General features: G+C 54.1%; 9 protein-coding genes across 9 annotated transcripts; 5 read left to right on the top strand and 4 right to left on the bottom strand.

Annotated features, from left to right (window-relative positions):
• Positions 1-382: 382 nt before the first annotated feature.
• BDV59DRAFT_205574 (116 kDa U5 small nuclear ribonucleoprotein component) lies at positions 383-3,539 on the top strand (the record flags this gene model as incomplete). Its single annotated transcript, XM_073694670.1, has 4 exons — positions 383-402; positions 469-626; positions 680-2,908; positions 2,977-3,539. 4 exons carry the CDS (start codon positions 383-385, stop codon positions 3,537-3,539), a joined length of 2,970 nt encoding a protein of 989 aa, XP_073543915.1.
• Positions 3,316-4,406, bottom strand: BDV59DRAFT_122532 (iron-sulfur cluster assembly protein CIA2). The gene is made up of 2 exons (XM_073686836.1): positions 4,119-4,406; positions 3,316-4,065 (listed from the first exon to the last, which is right to left on the bottom strand). Exons 1-2 carry the CDS (start codon positions 4,345-4,347, stop codon positions 3,692-3,694), a joined length of 603 nt encoding a protein of 200 aa, XP_073543914.1. The 5' UTR covers positions 4,348-4,406; the 3' UTR covers positions 3,316-3,691.
• Positions 4,407-5,883: 1,477 nt separating this feature from the next.
• Positions 5,884-9,365, top strand: BDV59DRAFT_122461 (Zn(II)2Cys6 transcription factor). The gene is made up of 7 exons (XM_073686835.1): positions 5,884-6,168; positions 6,254-6,298; positions 6,352-6,870; positions 6,926-7,264; positions 7,334-8,214; positions 8,271-8,731; positions 8,787-9,365. Exons 1-7 carry the CDS (start codon positions 6,114-6,116, stop codon positions 9,094-9,096), a joined length of 2,610 nt encoding a protein of 869 aa, XP_073543913.1. The 5' UTR covers positions 5,884-6,113; the 3' UTR covers positions 9,097-9,365.
• An 834-nt stretch (positions 9,366-10,199) lies between these two features.
• On the top strand, positions 10,200-11,370 carry BDV59DRAFT_210543 (uncharacterized protein; the record flags this gene model as incomplete). The annotated part of the gene is made up of 2 exons (XM_073695618.1): positions 10,200-10,221; positions 10,358-11,370. The coding sequence occupies 2 exons, from the start codon at positions 10,200-10,202 to the stop codon at positions 11,272-11,274; spliced, it is 939 nt and encodes a 312-aa protein (XP_073543912.1). The 3' UTR covers positions 11,275-11,370.
• Positions 11,371-11,467: 97 nt separating this feature from the next.
• Positions 11,468-14,807, bottom strand: BDV59DRAFT_195963 (putative Hsp70 chaperone; the record flags this gene model as incomplete). Its single annotated transcript, XM_073692652.1, has 8 exons — positions 11,468-11,815; positions 11,891-12,362; positions 12,653-12,917; positions 12,976-13,456; positions 13,519-14,392; positions 14,458-14,584; positions 14,645-14,695; positions 14,765-14,807. The coding sequence occupies 8 exons, from the start codon at positions 14,805-14,807 to the stop codon at positions 11,468-11,470; spliced, it is 2,661 nt and encodes an 886-aa protein (XP_073543911.1).
• A 766-nt stretch (positions 14,808-15,573) lies between these two features.
• BDV59DRAFT_122418 (cyclin-dependent protein kinase regulatory subunit CKS1) lies at positions 15,574-16,309 on the top strand. The gene is made up of 4 exons (XM_073686834.1): positions 15,574-15,781; positions 15,841-15,985; positions 16,037-16,095; positions 16,149-16,309. The coding sequence occupies exons 1-4, from the start codon at positions 15,678-15,680 to the stop codon at positions 16,183-16,185; spliced, it is 345 nt and encodes a 114-aa protein (XP_073543910.1). The 5' UTR covers positions 15,574-15,677; the 3' UTR covers positions 16,186-16,309.
• Positions 16,310-16,464: 155 nt separating this feature from the next.
• On the bottom strand, positions 16,465-19,108 carry BDV59DRAFT_195962 (uncharacterized protein; the record flags this gene model as incomplete). Its single annotated transcript, XM_073692651.1, has 8 exons — positions 16,465-16,542; positions 16,603-16,650; positions 16,701-17,102; positions 17,156-17,175; positions 17,746-18,371; positions 18,421-18,562; positions 18,609-18,916; positions 18,987-19,108. The coding sequence occupies 8 exons, from the start codon at positions 19,106-19,108 to the stop codon at positions 16,465-16,467; spliced, it is 1,746 nt and encodes a 581-aa protein (XP_073543909.1).
• Positions 19,109-19,455: 347 nt separating this feature from the next.
• Positions 19,456-21,150, top strand: BDV59DRAFT_187279 (DUF3844 domain-containing protein). Its single transcript, XM_073691183.1, has 4 exons — positions 19,456-19,911; positions 19,985-20,157; positions 20,222-20,365; positions 20,419-21,150. The coding sequence occupies exons 1-4, from the start codon at positions 19,587-19,589 to the stop codon at positions 20,971-20,973; spliced, it is 1,197 nt and encodes a 398-aa protein (XP_073543908.1). The 5' UTR covers positions 19,456-19,586; the 3' UTR covers positions 20,974-21,150.
• On the bottom strand, positions 21,151-23,267 carry BDV59DRAFT_187277 (E3 ubiquitin-protein ligase RNF103). Its single transcript, XM_073691182.1, has 2 exons — positions 22,746-23,267; positions 21,151-22,683 (listed from the first exon to the last, which is right to left on the bottom strand). The coding sequence occupies exons 1-2, from the start codon at positions 22,874-22,876 to the stop codon at positions 21,558-21,560; spliced, it is 1,257 nt and encodes a 418-aa protein (XP_073543907.1). The 5' UTR covers positions 22,877-23,267; the 3' UTR covers positions 21,151-21,557.
• Between the last annotated feature and the right edge of the window lie 136 nt (positions 23,268-23,403).

Here is a 23,403-nt window from a genome sequence, read left to right as displayed (position 1 = left end):
TGCCCTGCCAATTGTGAAATTCTGCCGGATCCCACTTAAACCCGCGCTGGGTGATAGGGAGGAAGAGAAGGATGAGATGCTCGGCTCTTATACTCTACTCTGGACCCTGGCTTGATGCAGTGGGAAAAGTAAAATAAAATAAAGATAGTAATAGGTCGGTAACAGCGGAGGAGCTAATAACAGAGCTTCTAGCTGCTGCTAAGCACTAGCTCTCCTCATCCTTCGATCCGCCCCGCCGCAGCCTAGTTAGTCAGCCACAGCAGTAATACCACGTGACTATACCTGCCTAAGGCCCGCGGGATCCTAACACTGGTCCGGGAAAAATTACGAATGCGCCAGTTCCAGCACTGGCTCCGTTGTTGAGGACCCTTCCCACGTCACAATGGACGATCTTTACGACGAGTACGCATCGAGCCCCCCTCCGTTTGATCTTGCGCCCCTCGATGACCACTGACGAGTTTCCCGCAGGTTCGGTAACTACATTGGAGAAGCTGCGGACTCCGACGAGGACGTCCAGCAGGAGGAGGCCAATCCTCAAGCCTTCGCCTTTGATGAGGCGTTCGGGGATGACGACGAGGAGGACGAAGATCATGTGGTCAATGACCAACAGTTAATGGAGGTGGACGGTGTGTGCGCCCGATGCGAAGCCTGTTTTCCACCCAGCTGACCGGACATTCAGAAGGACCGTCCAACGCCGTCATTCTACACGAAGACAAGCAGTATTATCCCAGCGCGCAACAAGTCTATGGGGAGGATGTCGAAACACTGGTCCAGGAGGAAGACACGCAAGCTCTTTCGGAACCCATTATCGCGCCGGTGCAGCAGAAGAAGTTTGCGATCGAAGAGGCCGAACTGCCCTCGGTATACTTTTCGCGCGAGTTTATGACAGACCTCCTGAACTTCCCGGAACAAATAAGAAACATCGCGATCGTCGGTCACCTACATCATGGGAAAACGGCCTTCATGGACATGCTTGTCACCCAAACACACGACCTGACCGAACGGCTGGACAAGCGAGCGGGTACGCGAAAGGAGGAGCAATTGCGGTACACCGATATCCATTTCTTGGAAAGGGAGCGCGGTCTGTCCATCAAGTCTGCTCCGATGAGTCTGGTTCTGCAAGGCACTAAGGGGAAGTCCCACCTTTTCAACATCCTGGATACCCCAGGACATGTTAACTTCGTGGACGAAGTGGCAGCCTCCGTGCGACTAGCAGATGGCGTGGTGCTCGTCGTTGATGTCGTGGAAGGAGTGCAGGCGAATACGGAACAAATCATCAAGCACGCCGTGCTTGAAGATATGCCCTTGACCTTGGTTGTGAACAAAATGGATCGGTTGATCCTGGAACTGAAGATTCCCCCCAATGACGCTTACTTCAAGCTGAAGCATGTGATTGAGGAGGTGAACACAGTTATCGAAAACGTCCTCCCCGGCCAAGGCGAAAAGAAACGAGTGAGCCCCGAGAGGGGCAATGTTGCCTTCGCATCTGCCTCCATGGGCTGGTGCTTCACGCTGCAGTCATTCGCCAAGATGTATGCGGAGACGTATCCTCAGATCGAAACGTCGGATTTCGCTTTGCGCTTGTGGGGAGACATTTTCTTCAACCCGCGGAGTCGAAAGTTCACGCGGAAGGGCGTGGAAGAGAACTCTAAGCGGAGCTTTGTGAAGTTTGTTTTGGAGCCCATCTACAAGCTCTACTCCCATACGATAAGTGAGAGCCCGGAGGATCTGAAAGACACCCTGGCCTCCGTGGGCGTCAACTTGAAGCCCTCCCAGCTCAAGTCAGACGCCAAGGTCCTGCTCAACCTCGTGTGTGAGCAGTTCTTCGGCCCCGCGACGGGATTCGTGGACATGATCAACCAACATGTTCCTTCTCCGGTAGAAGGTGCCTCGAGGAAGCTAGAGAGATACTACACCGGTCCGCTCGACACGAAAGTAGCAGACGCCATGACTACATGCAGCGCCGATGGTCCGCTTGTCGTTCATGTCACGAAGCTTTTCAGCAGTACGGATGCGTCCAAGTTCCATGCCTTTGGTCGAGTAATGAGCGGGACGGCCCAGCCTGGCCAGCAGGTTCGCGTCCTGGGGGAGGGTTATACCCCCGAAGATGAAGAAGACATGGTGGTTGCTACGATATCCGACACCTGGATTGCCGAGACGGGCTACAACATCCCAACCAGCGGTGTTCCGGCGGGTAATTTCGTCCTCCTGGGTGGGGTGGACAACTCCATCGTGAAGACTGCGACTCTGGTACCTCTGAAGCTTGAGGATGATGAGGAGGCTCACATCTTCAAACCCATCCGCCACATGACCGAGTCCGTGTTCAAGGTTGCTGTGGAGCCCGTGAACCCATCCGAATTGCCCAAAATGCTGGACGGTCTCCGCAAGGTTAACAAAAGCTACCCGCTGATTGCGACGAAGGTGGAGGAATCCGGTGAACACGTCGTCCTGGGAACGGGGGAGCTCTATATGGACTGTGTGCTCCATGACCTACGACGCCTTTACTCCGAAATGGAAATCAAGGTGTCCGATCCGGTGACTCGGTTCTGCGAAACCGTTGTTGAGACCTCGGCCATTATGTGCTATTCCATCACCCCGAACAAAAAGAATAAGATCACGATGATCGCTGAGCCGCTGGATGACGGTATTGCGGAGGATATTGAAAGTGGACGGGTCAGCATCAAGGACCCTATCCGCAAAGTGGCCCGGTTCTTCGAAGAGAAGTACGACTGGGACAAGCTCGCGGCCCGGAGCATCTGGGCATTCGGACCTGAGGAGATGGGTCCCAACATCTTACAGGATGATACGCTACCTTCTCAAATCGACAAGAAACTACTTGGGAGTGTGAGGGACTCGATTACACAAGGCTTCAGTTGGGGTACACGGGAGGGTCCTCTCTGTGAAGAACGTGAGTGCGGGTCTTGGAACGAAATCGATTGATAGTGGAAGAGAAGTATCATGCTAACGAGTTGACAGCAATCCGCAACACCAAATTCAAGCTGACCGATGTTTCCCTCGCCGACCAAGCCATCTACAGAGGAGGTGGCCAGATCATTCCCACGGCCCGGCGCGCCATCTACTCTTCCTTCCTGATGGCCTCTCCTCGATTGATGGAGCCCTTGTATTCGTGCACTATGACTGGGCCGGCCGACGCTGTCGCATCGGTGTACACGGTGCTTTCCCGCAGAAGAGGCCATGTTCTTTCCGATGGGCCTATAGCGGGAACTCCCCTCTACTCCGTCCAGGGACTGATTCCGGTGATCGACTCCTTCGGGTTCGAGACGGACCTGCGGATCCACACTCAAGGACAAGCCTCCGTGAGTCTGGTGTTTGACAAGTGGAGTGTCGTCCCGGGAGATCCGCTGGATCGCGAGGTCAAGACCAAGCCACTTGAGATGGCGCCAGCCATGGCGACGGCTCGAGATTTCGTGCTCAAAACGAGAAGACGGAAGGGGTTGGCGGAAGACGTTACGGTCAGCAAATTCTTGGAGCCTGAGCTCTGGAAGGGCTTGAAGGAGAGCGGCGTTCTGGATTCATAGCATAATTCGTTGGATGCGGGGAGGGACGGATGGCGATGAGATAGCTCCCGAATCGATCTCGAACGATCAATCTGCTTGGACACAATGTAGGGTTGGATGCCATGACATCCAAGTTGTAGCCCACGGTGGAGGCTGAAATGCTGAAACGCCGGTTACTGGCAGGTCTCCAGCATCTTGGCAATCACGCCCATGAGCGTCCCATTTTCCAAGGCGGCGGCAACTCTCTCCTTATCGGCCAGTTGCTTGTTAACTTCGTCGGCGGTACTGTGGGTGCCTTCCTTGATCCGGACATCGACACGGAACCTTGGGGGAAGAGACTGCTCGAGTCGGACCCGCACGCCCAGGCCGATGACGGTGGCGAGACTGCAATGGGTGATGGTGGGGGTGATCAGAACGGTGACGGTGCGGAGGGGGGACTCGGGGGAGTTGGGTAGAGTCGGCTTGATTGCAATATCTGGAAGAGAGACGACCGCGAGGGCCCCGAGGGAGATGGGGTGTTCGGGGTCCGAAATGGTGGACACCAAGTCTATATACGAGTCAGGGTCGACCAGGAGCAGGTTGGGTGCGCAATCCGCTTACCGTAGATTTCTTGTTCATCGATGGGTTCCTCCAGGAGATCGGCTTCTTCGTCGGACTCTCCAGAAGAATACGAGGTGGGGGAAAGATCGAGGGCGTCGGCGGGAGCGAGAAGGGAACCGGCGAAGAGACCGGTTTCCAAAGGCTTGTGGGAGGGGGAGGAACGCAACCGGGTGGGAAGATCGGCGGCGTTCAGGATGGTAGGATTGAGGTTCTGGATCTCGGAGGCCATTTTGGGGGAAGATAGAGAGATGAGTGTGTGGTGCGTTCTGTCTATACAAGAGGTGGATGAAGAGGGGAGGATGATAGTGACGATAACTAACTAGTGGGGATTAATAATGGACGTCCCACCGCGCTGAGTCAGCAGGCCGGTCCCGACTTGGTGGTAAGTTGCAGGTCATCCGGATGCCGTACCACGTCGGGTGCAGATTCAGTCCTACGTCCTCGTTGGTAGGTACTTAGAGTAGAAGTTCAAGGTCGGTACAGGTACATACGAAGGTACCTATAGTATAGGCCGTATCGGGATGGGAGGACGGTACATGTACTCGTCGCCGGATTCCCTGCGAAATCATGTATATCGATCTATTGGGTTCTAGCGTGGCATAGTGGTAAAGCTTGTATGATTCCATGAAAGACATTGTCTTGGATAATAAATAGAATCCTGTGTACGGGGTAACTACGTACGGTGTATTCAATAATCCATGTCTCCACGAGAAAAGAGGGGGCGAGACGGTCCTCAGGCGGCCCCTCAACCTTCCGAGGCGATCGATCACCACACCTGCCAACATCCAGTTGGTTCACCTCGTCGGCCTCTTCGCTTCTCTTCTCCCTCCTCTTCCTCCTCCTCCCTCCCTTCTCCCCCAAATCCACCTCCTCGGCCATTCTCCTTCTGTATCCACTCCAACCCGTCTCCGCTTGTCTCCATTCCCGCCTCCATCGATCGATCATCCTCTCCCGTGTACATCATCATCCATCACCATCCACCCACCGTCTCAGCCACTCGGACAATAATCCCAGTGCTGGTATATAACTAGAACGACCTATCCCACATCGCATCCGCTCCCGGGCCTTTCCCTCCTGCATGTGAACCTCTTGACATTGGTGGGCTTCCCATCTCCCCTGTGACCTTAATTCCCTTCAGCTCTTCCTTCTCTTCCCCTTTACCTTCTCGTCTCTTCTCTTCGCGCCTCGCCCCCCATTGTCCTCTCTCCCTCCGGGACCGTCCCCTCCTGCATCCAGCTCCGTCGCAGCCTCGTTTCACTTCCTTCCCTCCAGTCTTTCTAACTGAATCCCCCGGGGGCCATGTGCAGATCCCGTTCGCCTCTTCTCCCGAGATTGACCTCGTCGCACCACGATGCAGGCCGGATAACACCGCCCTGTTTGATTTGTAAGGTACTACTCGCTTGGTCGCTCCTCGGTCTGCCCGGCTTCCCCCACTCGAGGCGCTCAATCCGTCGCACTTGGCGCTTGCACCGCGTTACTGACAGCATCCTCTCGCCACAGTCTTCCATTGAGAGACCTGCAACCGAATATCCCATGGTCGCCAAAGCCAACTTATCATCTCCGTTATGAAACAGTCCTCTCAGTCATCTCGTCAGCGTGAATCACCAAAACATCCTACCGTTCTGTCGCAAACTCCCTCTGAATCCGACCACCACTGGGCCTTTCCCCGATCCCTCCGCACGCGTCTCACGATCGATCCAGAAGCTATACCTACAAGACGAGGAACCGGTGTCGCTGTCAGAGGATCTTGATGATCGCAACACCCGCGACCATCGAATGAGATATCGGTCCCCGCCGTCACATTACGCTCTGTATCCTCTCCTTGTCGCCTCATTCTCCTACCTCATCGACCGCCAGACCTCGGAATAAAAAAAAAAAAGGCTCAGGAAGCCAGATAGACTCGGACAAGGCAGGCCTTGGCCACCATTCTGTCATTTACTTGCGACGCTCAAATTCCCGTACCTCCTTTTTTTACACTACACCCGCCACGCCATAATGCAGAGTTATTCGTTCATGCCCCCCAGCGGGGCTTCGCGAGAGGGCCATAAGAGTAAGATCTTGCCACACCCCGCCATTTCTGTTCCACAGAACTCTTAGTGCGTCCCGTGAGACAGCTGCTGACGGCCATCGGACAGATTACGTTTTCGTTGACGAACACAATAGACATAAAAGACTCAAAGGTTTGTCTCCCGCCGTTAAAGTTATCGCATCTGCGCGCTAAAAAGCTTCTCAGTCATGCGCGCCTGCAATGGCTGCAGGAAACGGAAAATTAAATGCGATGCGGCGACGACAAATACATGGCCTTGCTCAGCATGCACGCGCTTGAAATTAGTATGCGTTCCCCCTAGCATCGGGCAGGATGGCGACTTCAACACAAACCAACAACTGGAGCCAAATTCGTCTGGGTCGGTAAACACGCCGAGTGCTGCAGAATCCTCGCTCTCGTCTTTCCCCATGCCTCAAAGTTATGCGGGAGCCAGCCATTCTTCCCTGGGGAATCTTCCATCCTACAATGAAATGGGCATGTTTTCCCAATTCGTTCCCCCTCCATCTCAGCAACCCGGCCTTTATGAAGTACGACCGCCGCAGATGCCTCTTCCGCAGCCTTCCTATCAGCAGCCGCAGATGTTTGCGCCTCAACCCCAGGAGCTCGAGCACGTGGAGAATGATGTCTATGCAGACAATGATCAATCCACGGCCGAAAACCTCAGCGAAGTCCTCGGTGAACTCAAGATAGACGAGACTGGCATAGGTAATGCCCCTCCAACACAAACAGACCAGAAACCACTCTCTGACCCGAAGAATAGCACCGTATATCCGACAACAGCGAAAAGAACGGGCTGAGCCGGAACTCTCGTCGCAAGATGAAGACGAAATTCTGCCTCCTCTTAGTACTGGGGCAGGATCGACAATTCGCATTCCTCCTGAACTGATGCCGTCTGACGACGAAGTAATGAATTACTTCAAGATCTACTTCAACGACCTCCACCCTTATGTTCCTGTGGTGCATCGAGCTCAGATGTATTATCAATGGCAAAATGAGCGCCATCTGATTTCCCCTTTCCTTCTGGAGGCACTGTTCGCCTGTGCCGGGAGGCTATCGGACGATCCCGCTCAGGGAGCACAATGGTTGGCATTAGCGAATAGTGAGCGGCCTTTAATATACCCCTTTGGTGCGAAGCATCTAGGATCGATTCTAACAACGTTCGACATAGGGCACGAATCCAGCTTTATGGATGTCCCACGCCTAAGTACAATCCAGGCTCTATTGTTACTTCTCAAGGCGCGGGAATCATTGCCCAAGAAAGGCTATTACTACCGCTCCTGGCAGACTGTCAAAACAATAGTCTCAATGTCCAAAGATTTAGATATTCACGACCACTACGCCCTTCACGCTGAGAATAAACCCTGCGATTTAAACCCGATTGAGTGCTTAGTACAGACGAGAGTCTGGCAAGCCCTTTTGGTCGTTGAAGTAATGATCGGAGCACCTCAAGGTACGTTCCTATCTCCGAACACACAGTCACTCCTAACTTGTATAGGCCGGTCGGACTATGGCGTGGACTTGGACACAGTAAATATGAACCCAACATTGGACATCAAAGGACTCGATCAGTTTGAACTTGATCGATCAAGGCAATACGCCTACTTTGTCCAGAATGCTCGCAATATCCGTATTATCACCGACATCTACCACAAAATAAAAAAGCAAAAAGACTGGGGTGCCAACCCCAAGTTTGTTGAGAAGAGTAACCTGTTCACAGATTGGCTCCAAAGCCTGCCTGCAGACCTGCAGGTTAACTATCCTCCAGATGGATCTCCTCCTTGGATACCATCTCATTTCATCGGAAATCTACACTCCCATTGCCATCTGGGGATTCTGTTACTTCACAGGCCTCAGCTACTCGCCTCCAAATCGTTCGTTGCCGGCGGAAGCTGGAAAGTCCACATGACATTATGCTACTCCTCCGCGAAGTGTCTTTGTAGGCTTCAGGAAGCCATTCTTGATCGCTTTGGGCTGTCCGGTCTGCTTTTCATGCAACGAGGCATCAATTTCGCCATATACTGCATACTGACATGTACAATGCTGCATCTGGTGCGCAGTGGATTTCCGTCATACACAGTCCCATCATACTAACGATTATTTTACAGATCGCCATCACCTCTCCTGACCCTGATTTCCACACCGACGCCCGCGGCTACTTTACTCGGCACATGCGCATACTTGAACGATGCTCTGCTGCTTGGCCTATGCCAGAAATACAAGCGCAGATCGACTCTTTACGACTGGCATTTTCCGCGGATATCAATCGGCCTTTCGAGCTGAAACCCACTTTCCCTTACGGCAGTCCCTCTGAACCTTACCATCCTAGCCCGCCTATGGATTCTCAGTACCATCCTCAAATCACCCAGGTCTCGAGCAGTATGCAGAACAGGCTGGGTTACAACACCTATCCTGTTACCCCTCCAATATCGGCAGGTGCTGAAGACACCAAATCCGACTCATCCCAGGTACAACCTCTGGGCATGATTCCCCCTCAGCCGGTTTCGACGCAGTCCATTGAGGCCCCCCTGGTCGACGAGAACAGTTGGGACCCCACTCGGATCATCACGTAAGTGAGCTATCAGGCTGTCCTCTTTTCCTGTCCACTAATCTGAGCATTTCAGTCAATGGGACATGGCGTTTTCTATGGCCCCATCCACGATAAATTCTCCCCCGATGGCGATGAATAACCCGGCTGCCGGGTTGCAGACGCCAGTATCAACCCAGTATCCAATCCAGTATGGAACTCCAGCAAAGGTCACGCCGGTTGCACCGACCCAACCGATATCGCAGCCCCAGCTCAACGGATCTGTCGTGTTTACAGCACGTGACTGGCAGCAAAGTGTTGCCAGTGTCTTCGACCCGAATGGGCTAAAGCGCCGGTGGAACTCGATTGACTTGGACGCGGAACACGCCTCGAAACGTCAGCGTTAGTGTCCCCGTTAGGGCAGTCATGGCTGCAGCCCGGATGTTCAGGCCAGGTCTGTCCGATTACTTCAATGCACAAACAGTTTGATGGATTGTTTCCATGTAGATACCACGTCAGTTTCATATGTGATAGTTTTTTTGAATCTGGGATTTGGGCCCTGGACCTCGCGGTCTATGTTCTACTATATAAATATTAGATCTGGATATAACAACCGCTTCTATACGTTTTCCATCCATATCGCTCGAGAATCTACTTAGTCGGCGCGCCTTTCCTAGGCAGAATTGTAGGGAATGATGACGGTGTATCTGGCATTCAGAAACTGTGAATCTCGCAGGAGTATGTAACAATCATAGCGGCATTAATCGTAGAAAAATCCAGCAGACGGATTCGAGTCAAACACCTTCCACAACAACAACAACACGACAAGATAGCCTGAAAAGACGAACGATTTCGGAGAATGTATATGAGACTCGAGTAGAATGATGTAGGTAGACCGTCAAGATGAGTTTCCAACCAAAATGTCATAGATTCCCTTGAGGCAGGTCACCAACTCAAGCGCGTCGATTCAGCCCTATACGTTCCTCACGGGACCGCACGATCCTCGCCTTGTCGCCCGGCAGAGGCTTCAGTTCATCGCTCGGGTCGAAGTTGGTACTGAGGCCGTCTTTGGTGTGATCTCCGGGGTTGTTATCCTTGGTTGTTTTCCGCAGTCGCCTGTCTTCGAACGCCGCGAGGTCTTCCGACGTCACGGCAATCGCGGTAGGTTTTCGGCGAAGCATTGCGGAGCTGATCACGGTGCCACAGAATAAACCAGACGTGGATATGTCTGTAGACTGGATGCGAGACTGCTTTAAGGAATAAGTGCCAGGGAGTGCAGGCACAATGCTGTCGCGCGGTGGAGCAGAGAGGATATCACGTGACAGGGCGGTGATTGCAGAGCGGAATGAATTTGCAGGTCAGGGACCTCCGGACAACCACCTTCTCCCCCCAGGCCACCCATACATCCGACCCGGAGCGACGTCGGAGATGCTTCGCACACGGGTGATATCTTCGAGGCTGACCGGTGGGGTCTTCACTCCCATCCGTCAGTTCTCAGGGACGCAGAAAAATGCGAACAACCAGCCGAGTAAGTCCCCAGCGTCTCTTGAAGATGTCGATTCGGACCGACCTACCACACGCTCCTGCGGCGATAATGTCTTCGAGAAGGATATGCTACATCCCGATCTATCTGCATTGCCGTGTCTAACGTCCATTGACCCGCCATAGACCCTCAGGCTCGGCCTCCGACCTCTCAACCTCGCAACCCCAAGAAGACCAACATCCCCCCGGCCAACCTGAACCCCAGCAACGTCAATTCCGATCGGCCTCGCCCCCGGCGCGTCTTCGACGCAAGATCCCTCGCCGCGTCCCAGTCCGGCGCCGGCCAGCCGGCCAAGATCCTCCGCACTCCGCGAGCCAGACCAGCCCGCCCCGGGCCACCGGGTCGTGGCCGGAAGCCTCGAGCGCCCGCGAAGGCGTCATCCTCCAGAGACCGAAAAGCCCCGCGGCGCCGGGCACCGAAGCAGTCTGACGCAGAAGAGGGCGACGACCTGCAGCGCCTGGAGATCGAGAAGGTGTATCGGGATCTCACCGAGGAATCGAAGCAGAGCCCTACCCGCTACAACCCGCGGCAGCCGGACTTCTCCCACCTGATGGAGACGTGGCCGGCTTTCCCGACTGGGGTCACAGCGCACGCGGCTGGGGTCGTCGAGAAGCTGACGTCGCTGAGCGAGCGCACCCCGCACGGCTACGTCCCGCCTTACGAGCTGGGTAAGCGGCTCTTCAAGGGACAGTATGTCCGGTTTGTGGATGCCGGCGAGAAGGAGGAGGCTCTCGCGGAGGCGCAGCGGCTGTCGCAGCAGCGCGCGGACGAGTACTCGCAGCGGAAAGGCGACTTGGTGGAGCCGGAGGAAATCAAATTCAACCCTGTCAGCGGGCCAACGAAGAAGGCCTTGATCCAGACCCTTGTCCAGGGGAGCTACCCGAAGGCGCCGCCGCAGGGCAAGGACAAGTCGCCGATTCTCCACGAAGTCACGAGAACCCTCGCCAACAACGAGACGTACCAAACGGTCGGAAAGACCTCGCAGTTCACGGCCAAGGTGGAGTCGCTGCTGGCCGCCGGCCGTCCCGCCAAGCGGGCCTAATTGGAGCGATGTATAGGCGTTTGTGTACATTACTGGCATCTTATTTTCTTTTTGTGCGTGCGTTTGTATCGCTGTTCTGTTGTACATTAGGTTGCGCAGGATGGAGATCACCCTTCATGATCTATGTAGAAAGACACTATTTACCTCCACGCCGATTCTCCCGCCGTCGTAGCCAGGCCCCTCGCACGGGCAATTACCCCCGTTCCAGGGCCTTCCGCGCCGCTTCGAACAGATCCTTGACCTCCTTCTGACCCCTCTCGGTGAGCTTCTCCATCTGCTCCTGCGCCTTGCGGACATCGTCCGGCCGCGCGGTCTTCTTTTTCTGCATGTCCTGTAGCCGCTTGTGTACCATTCCTCTGGAGTCCCGGACTGCCCCCGCTGCCTTTTCCATGGCCGTTTTCGCAACGCCGACGGTCTTGTCGCGGGATTCCTTGGTCGGGGGCGGGATGGGCACGTTGAGCTGGAGGGAGTTGTGCGCGTCGGGCTGCGGAGTCAGAGACAGATTGGACGACACAATTGCTGACGTGATCGGCTTGAGGTGCTATATTGGCACGGCTCTGTGTTAGCAATGGCAGCACAACGACCGTTCGGAACGGAAGGAAGAGAAAACACCCACATCTTCCTCGGCAGCCAAGAGGGTCACCATCCGGCCTCCCTTGGGAACCACCTGGGCCAGGTCGCCCAGTCGCACGGTGTCCTTGCTGCCCTTGGTCAAATGGACGCGGAGGCTCTCGAGCGACTCCGTGTTGAACCGTCCTCCGGCACGGAGCTTCGACAGGTCGTCTTTCAGTCGAGCCACGGCCGTCGCAATCCCATCCTGCAACTGGGAGAAGTCAAACGGGTCATCCGACGGCCCGCCGCCGGCCTTGGAGCCCTTAACGTCGTTCTTTGCGGGGGCATCCTTCCCCTTGTCCTTCTTCTTCAGCAGGCGTGGAGAGGTCGAGAATTTTTGAGCGCCGGCGGGCAGCGCATGGGAATGCGGAACGAGACGAGGGGGCTGCGCGGGTTTGGGCGAATGAACGGCCCGTGAGGCCTGGAGTGGCGCGTGTCGCAGACACGATCGGATGAGTATTCGCTGCATTGTGTTTCTGGGTTCCGGTGGGCTTCCAATTGCGGGAATAGTTGAAGCGGGTGGAAGCTGTTGCGTTGCGGCTCGGAGATTATTTTACCTGCGGGCGATGCTACGGATGACGAGGGACCCACCGATAGCAGCGCCTGCACTTCCGTGTATTCTTAAAGGAGCACCACTTCATACGTTGCACATGTATTGGTCTCTATACGTTAAATGGACAAGATAAAGCATAACAACAGAAAAAAGACATTTTTTTAACTGCGGCCGTATCCGCCTCGCCAATCGTTCATTATATTCCAAGTTTACCGGGTAGACTGGGCCTTGGTGATCAGTCTCTTCAGAGCAAGCTCCTTCTTCTTGAGGTCCTCCGGGGTGGAGTCCTCGATCTCAAGCTGGGCCATAGCATCGCTGAGGGCGGACTCGATCTTCTCCTTGTTGCCGCGCTTCAGCTTGAGGGACATGGTGGGGTCGGAGATGATCTCCTCAACCCGGGAGATGTAAGACTCGAGCTGCTGGCGGGACTCGAACTTCTTGGTGAAGGCCTCGTCGCTGGACTTGAACTTGGCAGCGTCTACAATAATCAGCATCGTGCAACATGCAAATCACGTCGGGGTCCAAAAATCACGTACCGTTGATCATCTGCTCAATCTCTCCGCTAGAGAGCTTACCAACGGCGTTGGAGATGGTGATGTTGGCGCTACGGCCGGAAGACTTCTCGGTGGCGGTGACCTTCAGGATACCGTTGACGTCGACCTCGAACACACACTCCAGGGCGGCCTCACCGGCGCGCATGGGGGGAATAGGAGCGAGAGTGAACTCTCCGAGGGAGGTGTTGTCGGCGCAGTTGGTACGCTCACCCTGGTACACGGGGAACTGGACAGTGGTCTGGTTGTCCACGACAGTGGTGAAGGTACGCTTCTTGATGGTGGGGACGGTCTGACCACGGGGAACAACGGGAGCGAAGATGTTGCCCTCCATGGCGACACCAAGGGAGAGGGGAACGACATCCAGGAGGAGCAGGTCCTGGGTCTCGGCGGAGGTGGCCTTGCCGGAGAGGATACCAGCCTGGACGGCGGCACCGTAGGCGACAGCCTCATCGGGGTTGATGCTCTGGGGGGAAAAAAATTTAGCCACTTTCGATCAGAACCATATTTGAACGAGGCCGAACTCACCTTCTCGAGCTTCTTGCCGTCGAAGAAGTCGCTCAGGAGCTTCTGGATACGGGGGATACGGGTGGAACCACCAACAAGGACGATCTCGTCAACCTTGCTCTTCTCGAGGCCAGAGTCCTTGAGAACCTGCTGGACGGGCTCGAGAGTGCCGTTGAAGGACTTGGCGTTCAGGTCCTCGAAACGGGCACGGGTGACGGAAGAGTTGAAGTCCTCACCATCGAAGAGAGAGTCGATCTCAACGGTGGTCTGAGTGGCGTTGGACAGGGTACGCTTGGCACGCTCACAGGCGGTTCTGAGACGGCGCAGAGCGCGGGAGTCGCCAGAGAGATCCTTTCCGGTCTTGCGCTGGAACTCCTTCTTGAAGTGGTCGAGGAGGTTGGTGTCGAAGTCCTGACCACCAAGGTGAGTGTCACCAGCAGTAGCCTTGACGGTGAAGACACCGCCCTGGATGTTCAGCAGAGACACATCGAAAGTACCACCACCCAGATCGTAGATCAGGACGTTACGCTCCTTGTCCGACTTGCCAGAGCCGAGACCGTAGGCGATAGCGGCAGCGGTAGGCTCGTTGATGATACGGAGGACGTTCAGGCCAGCAATGGCACCGGCATCCTTGGTAGCCTGACGCTGGTTGTCGTTGAAGTAAGCGGGCACGGTGATGACGGCCTTCTCAACCTTCTTGCCAAGCTTGGTCTCGGCAACCTCCTTCATCTTCATGAGGACCATGGAGGAGATCTCCTGGGGAGAGAAAGTCTTGTTCTCGCCCAGGTACTCGACCTCGACGACGGGGTTTCCACCCTGGTCAACGACCTTGAAAGGCCAAGACTCAACGTCCTTCTTGACGATGGGGTCGTCATACCGGCGACCGATCAGACGCCTGGCGGGACCATCAGTATGGAATCGGTGGGGGAGGGACGGCGAAAAGCCATTGGAGGAACTCACTTGATATCGAAGATGGTGTTCTTCGGGTTCATGGCGGCCTGGTTCTTCGCGGCCTCACCGATCAAACGCTCCTTCTCGGTGAAAGAGACGAAAGACGGGGTGGTGTAGCTACCCTGCTCGTTGGCAACTGCGGAGAGTTTGAAGTCAGCAGAGGCTTCCAGATCAAAGGAGAAGGAGGGAGTCTTACTGATTTCGACGTTGGTGCCCTCATAGTTGGCGACACAAGAGTAGGTCGTGCCTGGAAAAAAATCGTCAACAAAGTTTCACGATATGGAGGACGAAGGTGGGGTGAGAGCGAAAAGCGTACCCAAGTCGATGCCAATGGCACCCTCATAAACTTCGTCAGACATGATGATGGTAGGAGGTTGAGGGAAAGAGGGGGAGAAGAGAAGTGGATGAAGGGAAGAGAGAGGGAGAGAAGAGAGAGGAGAAGATTATAAAAAATGGTACTGGGGCGTTGGAGTGGGAGCGGTAAAAATTTTGGAGAATTTTGGGAGGGAAAAAAATATGGAACCCACTTTGATTTTTTTTTTTTCTTTTTGCCTTCGACCACCACCAACCAACCCGGTCCTCGGCTGACCAGACGATAAACCCATGGTAACTGGGAATTAGATAAGCTGGCATAGAACTAACTAACTAGTATATCCAGGGATTGTACGAATACATGGATGGAATATGGTTGAATGGCTGTAGGATCTTGTAGTATCTCTATGGAGAGTCTCCTTACACAATTGACACTCAATTGCATTCAACACTGGATCTAAAACATAATCACAGCCAGAGCAGATGGTAAAACTGTGTAGGTGGCTCAGGTAGAGTGCCTCAGGTCCCAATAACATGCCTGAGGCAGAAACGCGGGCCCTCCGCCCAAAAAGCCCGAAGCGTATCTTGATCACTCGGGATCGCAGTCGTCTGCTTCCTGTGACAGCATTCGGTCTGTTCGCATTCCTCTCCGATTCCCTCCTCCGATCCATCCCAATCGTTGACGCCGATCTCCTTCTCACCCTGTGAGTCCGTCTGCCTTCGAGGGAAATTCACTACCCCGCAAACCCACGCTTCGCGTCGCTTCTGACGCGCTTTTGATCCTCCATCCGCCCTCTCGTGAGCAACAACCCGTGGAAACCTCTCCACCACACCCTGAATTCTCATTCCTCATTCAGGCTCACAAGCTTGCTATACCTTTCTCGGTTCGCAGGGCCGACTCGACTCGACTCTTCCCCATGGATATCGATCTAAGCCGAAGAAACAAAAAGCCCCGCCTGTTGTTGGAATCCGAACGAGAACGGCTCGAGGAATTCATCGACTCGATCCATTATTCAGCCAGGTACCGTTCGATCGTCTGGGTGGTCGATTTCTTCCCTTGGAATGCTTACGCAAACACAGATACTCCGACGATCAATTCGAATACCGCCATGTCCAACTCCCCAAGAATATGCTCAAGAAGATCCCCGCAGACTACTTCGACAGTGCGAAAGGCACCCTGAAACTGCTGTGGGAAGACGAATGGCGCGCACTGGGTATCACACAGGTAGGCAACCTCCCCAAGTTGTGGTTGATGTATTGCTAATCCGTCCGTCAGAGTCTGGGCTGGGAACACTACGAAGTTCATGAGCCAGAGCCACATATCCTATTGTTCAAGTAAGTTCTCTCCGTTCCTGTCCCTCGTCCTGACCCTAATACAACTCACGCAGACGTCCTCTAAACTACCAACCCCCAATCTCCCAGTGAGCCCCTCCGCTCTTGGGTCCGTCCATCACCACCACCCCCCGTCAACCTGGACAAAGGAATGTCAACACCAGTCAAACATTAGAGTGCAGACTATGCATAAATAAGATTGTTTTAGGCAATCAAGGCCTTCTGCGGGAAGGTTCGAAATGAGATATGGTTCGATTCTATTTAAAGCGTGTCATTTTCTCCAATGAGTTATTACCACCATTCCATAATCACCATGTTCTCTTGTATACTGTCTCTCCTTCCTATCTGCAGCAGGTCCTAGAGTGCCAGGTATCAGGCGACATTCTTAGCCAGCCATTCCTCCCATTGGGTAGCCGTGAAACTACTGCTGATCGCCGACTCTTCAATCCCCTAGACGATGGAGTCAGTATATCGGTATTCCCGGGTTTCTTCATGCTATGAAAACCATACGTTGAAAAACACCGTTGGAGAGACATGCACCCCAATCACGCGATTGGCCTGTACTTCGTATTAGAACAAGGCGGAAACACAACGGCCCCGGAACCTACCTTGACCATCAGCTTGATGTCGTTGGTGACTTGATTTCCCATATTCAGTTGTCCATCGGCACTTGGTTTGTCGCTGACGGTCAGCATCTGGAGGACCGCGTGTTCGTCGACCCCAACCCTTCCCGCAAGTTTGGCAAGTCTTTCGTAAGTCCTGTTGCGTGTCTCGTTCACCACGTTGACGTCAAAGAAGTCCTTCTGGTTGTCGAACAGAACGGCACTGAAGTCCCAGAACTTCTCGGGCGCTATCTTCAAGACCGCCGCTCCAGCCTCATGGGTCAAGGTCGAAGACGGATGCCAGGGCTGAATCTGCTGGCGGAAAATCACCTGCAGCTTGGACTGGTACTGATTCGCAACGACGGGCTTGACAGACGTGTAAAAAGTCTTGAACATTTTTGCGGAGAACTATCGCGTCTCAGTATCGAGTTCTAATGAGCCATGGGTCCTATTGGACTAACCGGACAGACATAATCGAGGTCTGGACGATCGCATTGTCAGTGATAACCCCGCCTTGGACCGACAACGTCACTTACAGATCTCGAGCGTGTGCTGTGGCTGCTGGACAGCGGACGCAAGCAGCCTCTGGCCAGCGAATTTCGGATGAAGCGCCATAACTATTCGAAGATGGGTAGGATGTGTAAAATGCTAACCAAGTGGTGCTTTGGGGGAGTTATGGGGTTTTTAAACGGTCTCCCGCCTGGAGCGGATGACATCAACTACTTAGTAAGATGAGACGAAGGTGCGAGGAATTAGACTACGGTGTAGTGGGAAGTTATTCCCGGCGTAAAGTGCATGCTGGATGTCATCATAGGTGGGGTCCACGGCCCGCAGATCTGACTCCGGAGTAGGCAGTATATATTGATGGAGAGTCCAGACCTATACCTATCATTATATTTGCGCGTCCTATGTACGGAACAGAATTTATTCAAGGTAACCTCTATTTCCCTGCCAGAAAGAAACCCCACCAACTCCAACAGACATCACGCGTTCTATAGTTGCCCGGATAATCTATGTACATCGAAAAGGATTTGGCTATCCTATGGATCACCCAGCGGCTTCTGCTGGAAAAGGCTCAGATCCTTCAGTTGCAATGACACAAGCGTCCATTTTGCTGTCGCGGGGTCGTATTCGCCCTTGACTTCAAGCCTGCAGAACCCCCGGGGGCCCTTGACGCCAACAGGTCCAAGGAAGTAGAACACCCCAGGAGGTGGGGTATGTAGCTCACGAGCCCAACAGTGGTCCAATCTTAATTTGAAGGCCAAGGAAGCAGCATGCAGGTCAGATCCTGGCCCGAACTTTGGCACGGGCAATCGCTGTAAAGTGGAGATGAGGAATGACGGGTGAGGACGAGATTCAGCATTTGCCTGAGGCGTGTCCTGTGGAGGACTGGGAGGTTCTTGGGGGGAGGATTCAAGCTGCGATAGGCGGCTCAATCCATCGAGGGTTCTAAGATCCGCCGATAGCGCTTTCTGCTGCTGAAGATGGGCGTTCGCCACACCCTCTTCCTGATCTATGATATTGAACCGCGCAAGCTGCCGTTTGAACAGCACCATGTACGCATCCCTGATAGCCAATGTCACGTAGAGCGGACGCATGCATTTGCGCATTAAATCTCCATGTTCCGACGATATGAGTCTGTCACTCCAATACACTCCTGTATCTGCGATCTCTAACCTGGGAGCTGTGAGAATGAAGTCGGACACGTATAGGAAGGGTCGCTTACCCAGACCGACTATACAAGGGTGGCGAGCGATGCGGAAAGTGATGCACTAGCCAGGACCCCGTGACGGTGAGAGGGCCGCCGAGGGCACCCAGAAGCATATTTGAGCGAGAGGCATCACTCAGAACGATGGATGTCAACTCCTCTGCAAGGGTAAGCATACATTCTGGCAAAGCGGGCAATCCACACACCTCTCAACGCCTGGAGTTTTTCGCGGTCACGAGAAATCTTTGCAAACTCCTTCCACTCGGGGTCTGATGCCACATAGAGTTCTCCCTTGCGTAGTCGCGGCCAGCCCAAAGGAATGAAGATAGGTTCCGAGTCGGCGGATTCTTCAGATTCGTCGGTAGCGTCTCGGTCTTTGACCGAGCCTCTATTCCCAGCCTGTGGCTCTTGCGCTGCATCGGCGTCGTGTAGGGTGTCATCAAACTGTATGAGTACGAAAGAACTCCAAAGGTGGAACGCGGTACCGTAGAGAAGGCACGTGGACAGGAATTTCCTATAGATATATCAGTATCGCATGCGATTCACATCGAAACGCCGACAGTATGAAATTTCTCTTTACTTACCTGATCCATGGCCGTTTGAATTTTACCTGACGGACATTGGAGATGTGCGAGTTTCGCGGGGACGGCGGACTTATCCGGAAAAATAACTGGGGATTTGGAAGAAAGCGCCTAAGCCGAAACATTGAGAGTGTGGAGCGATTTAAGACAGGAACATGTCGATTGCTGGCGTTGCGACGTGGAGGTTCGGAGATCGTTGGACGCGACGATTCGAAGGGTTGGCGTCAATACCCACAGATATGCGAGGGAGGCAGTGTTCTCTAGCGTGAAGAGATCGGGAAGTAAAACTGTTGTGGTTGGAGAAGGTTGGGCGATGAAGTTCGTCAAGTGCAACGCTGATATTGATTTGAAGCCGCGACTTCGGCGTCCGTTCGGAGGCGAATGGGGGTGGGCCTCACCCCACGTGACGGAACGCCAAGGAGGCTCCGTTGGATATCCATCCCTGCGTGCGTACGTCGTCTCGCATTGCTCCGTCCACCAAGAGACCTCCCCAAGCCAGTATTATCCCTCGCCCCGGTGATCTAGGATCTCCTAGGTCGTCTCTTCAAAGAATACACTCCACGCCCAACCCCTCAAAGATCTCAACCGTCTACTGAATCCGGGATGTTGCAGCTCTCCAAGAGCGTCCTGGCTCTGTCAGTGACCGCATCGTTAGCTAGCAGAGCCTGTGGAGCTTCGGTATTCGCCTTTGATTCTTATTCTTCTTGGGGGAATCTGGATTCCCCCGTGATATCCGATGATACGGCTAAGCGGCTTTTGGAGCTCCGCATGGAAGCTCCCATGTCAACTCTCGGGACCGTGGATCATGACACGGTTGAGCTTTTGAACACATTCGGCGGATCGCCGACTCCTTTATTTAGCACTTCGTCCGGCAGTGATGAGTCGACCAAGAACCTCCTCATCGTACGAGGTGTAGACTCGCAAGTCGGTATGTGCAATTGATGCGACTGAACTCCGATGTGACGCATAACCAACGAACGGGATCATTGACGCGTGACTAGCTTCCTCTATCCGCGACGAATATCCGAACAATCTACTCGTCTCCCACCCCTCGACGGAAATTCTCAACACGGAGTTTGTTGGCCAGCTCCTGGGCTTGGAAAGCGGAACAGCGGCCGGAGAGGGACACTGTGTGTCCGTTGCTGACAGCAAGGCTGGATCCAACGCTGCTGAGGTATGTACCCGGTGGTGGCTGTCTACATATGATGGAGGACTGTGGCTGACTCGAAATTCTCCAGGCTACTACAAGCTGTCTCCGGAAGAGCGCGTTGTTCAAAGCCAGACCCCAGGCATTCAATGAGAAGCTACTGGACCAGGCCCAGGCAGTCGAATCCTGGACCAGCCAGAACGCGCCGGTATCTGTTCTGGCGATCACCTTAGAGGTACCCGCCTGTCCTACTTTCGGTTGGTTTGACGTTTTCTAACTCTCTCCTAGCTCACCAAGTCGACGGATCCTCTGCGCGCGCTCTTCCGCGGCCTGCAAGACCTTGCACTTGGTGGAAACGAGGTTACCGCACTGCTCCTGCCCGCTCCCGCCAATGAGTCGAAACGGACGTTGAATCTGCGAAACGTCCCTGCGGCCAATACTATCCACCACCTGTCGGCAAGGGAGTACGCTGAGCAGACATCTCTGCCCGTGGCCCCCGTGTGTTACGCCTCAAATTCGTCCTGCAGTGAGGCGACAAACGGCTGCTCGGGCCATGGATTCTGCTACAAGAAGTCCAGCGCCGCGGACGACGGCGATTGCTACGCTTGCAAGTGCCAGGAAACCACAATCAGACGGGAGGATGGCTCCGTGCAGAAAGTGCGTTGGGGCGGTGCTGCATGCCAAAAGAGGGATATCAGCTCCCCGTTCTTCCTTATCGCGGGTATCAGTATTCTGGTGGTCGTAGCCATCAGCACTGCTATCGGCATGCTTTTCACTGTTGGCCAAGGAGAACTCCCAGGGGTTATCAGCGCGGGGGTCGGGGCCACCAGCTCGCAAAAGTAGAACCCATCTGATCATTTGATACCCCGCTTCCCTGCAATTGTTCTTGTCTTGTAATGGATATAATGACCGCTCTGGTGAGAGCCGTATCGTTCGGTTGCTGATGGATTCTTCTTCGCGTTGTACATATATTTTACCATATCCGCACTACATAGAAAACAGCAAGCAGAATGCAAATGTGGTATTTCGAACGATCAGACATACACAAACTCCAGTAACGTGCCCAGAAAAGATCCAAGAAAACAGCCAAACAGATGACGCCAAAGTTTCGGTTACCGGCCCTGACCCTGTCAAGAACTATACGTAATATCACCAACGCCACGTCGTAAAAAGGAGGAGGAAAGAAAGAGTCAATAACCGAGCACGGAAGGCACGTGGGGGGCAATAAGGAAGACGAAAGCGAGGAACGGGGTATTCCCGCGCTTTGCCGGTAGAAGACATAAGCCACGCACAGCCGATAATCGAAGAGAGATGAGGTATTGTACAACAAAACGGCGTGACTTGCACGCCTAGGCAAGAAGGTGTGTATCTCAGATAGCACCCAGGTGATAGAAGAACAAAGTAGTGGGTCATGGCTAGACTCCAGGCTAAGTCCGAGAGCCAGCCTCTAGTTGGCTAGGCGTCCGATCCTCATCCGGACGTGGTCCATTTGCAGACTGCGGGTCCGTTCCTCTGGACATGAACCTTCGGCCAGAGAATATAGAAAGATTTAATGGCCGTATATGGGGAAGTCTTGATGCCCATCCGTGAGAATCAGAGCGTTCTTGTGCGGTGTTCAATGAGTCACCAGTACGGTTGCTTTGTTGCCGGCGGAAATGAGGCAGCGAAAAAGGCAAAGTCATAGGTCGGTTTTGAGACGATGTAATTCGTTCTGGTGGTGCTCGTCGTGTCCTAAACGGGTTAGCTCTGCCTCCGATGAAGGCAGCTTGTGGTGGATTCGGGACTGGCATCCGAGTTGGATGGCCACGACGAGAGCGTTCAGAGGTGCCCGCATGTTCAGCATTGTCGGCACGAGGCTTTGGCGTATAGTAGTCCGCTTTGCATAGGGGGCAACACGCCCTCCGGCTTGTTAGCCATGGATCAACACACGATGCGTGAAAAGCATGTCCACACGTCAGCCCACGGATGTCATCATCATCCTCGATCATATCAAGGCAAATGGCGCAGGAATCACCGGGGTTAGGCAGCAACTCCGTGGGAACTGCGGTGCTAATGTGGTTGTCGACGTCCTCGTCATCGACTTCCAACGAATCATGCCTATAATCCTTCTTCACATCCGCATAGTTCGGATCAGACCCCGTACCAGGAGGCTCGTGTTCTACAGTCCCAGGGGGTTTCTCAGACTGCACGGTTGATGTGTCCGCAGGTCGGAGAGGGGTGGATGACTGAGAGGTGGCGGACCCGACCCGGCAGTGTCCCATGGGCTGAGAGGCCGTTGCTAGGTCTTCCTTGAGGCTTTGCGGTCTACTATTCGGCGCCGAGATGCCCCCTTCCGTCGGGAGACCCTCATTTGCCCGGGAAGACCTCCATGCCTTGTATTTCACGAGGGGAAATCTCTCGTTGACCTCGTCCATGCTCATCAGCTTCTTTTCCCTCCTTCGTCGGTGCGGTCGAGGCATGGCTACTAGATCGATCGGTTCCCCGGTTTCTTCGTTTCGTAATTGACGATTCCTTTGATTGTAGCGAAAACAATACTTCACGCCGACGATGATCCTAGGAGAGAGCAGGGTGAGCCAATGGATCAGGGAATGTCGTCCACCCGAACTGGAACATACCACAAATTGGTGAAGACAACACCAAATCCGAGAGCGACAAAGAAAAGAAGGGGGGAGCTCGTCGGACTACCATCGCCGTCGCTAGGATGGGTACCTGTAGCATCCGGAGAGGAACTGGTGGTTGTGGCCATCTTGAGAGGGGGAAGATGCCGAAGAGAAGAGGGATCCCGTGGGCGATGCGAAGAATGCTCATTCAATCAAGAAGAGCAGGTCCCCTCACAAGCCACGTTGAAGGCGAGATAGATGAACAGACGATAAGAGAGGACCCAATCTGATGGCCGATAGCGTTCTTTTTGTGAGCACACGAGGCCGGAGTCAAGGATTCGCGCCCGGCTAGATGAAAGCGGAGTCGGGAGTCATCTAGAGCCAGAGATCGAGACAGGATAGACAGGCCGATTAAAAAACGGCTCCTCACTGAAGACAGCTGCTTCCAGAGCTGCTGGGGGAGACTCCAGGTTATGGGTCCTGCGTTTGACGCCGGTTGCTGGTGGGCAATTAGAGCCAGAAATAGCGCTGTGGTCGATACTCCACATCACCCTGAGGCTGACACACGCAAGTCCAGGTCACGGGGCGGCGGGTCTGACGGGGCATGTGGTATTGGGCGGTAATCCGGATATTTTACACCGCACAAATCACTGTTGGCGCCGGGTATGAGACG

Source organism: Aspergillus ambiguus (assembly GCF_047715705.1).
Source record: "Aspergillus ambiguus strain CBS 117.58 unplaced genomic scaffold BDV59scaffold_46, whole genome shotgun sequence".
NCBI classification, from domain to species: domain Eukaryota; kingdom Fungi; phylum Ascomycota; class Eurotiomycetes; order Eurotiales; family Aspergillaceae; genus Aspergillus; species Aspergillus ambiguus.
The sequence above is the reverse complement of the archived record's forward strand: the minus strand, read 5'-3'. Positions and strand labels throughout refer to the sequence as shown.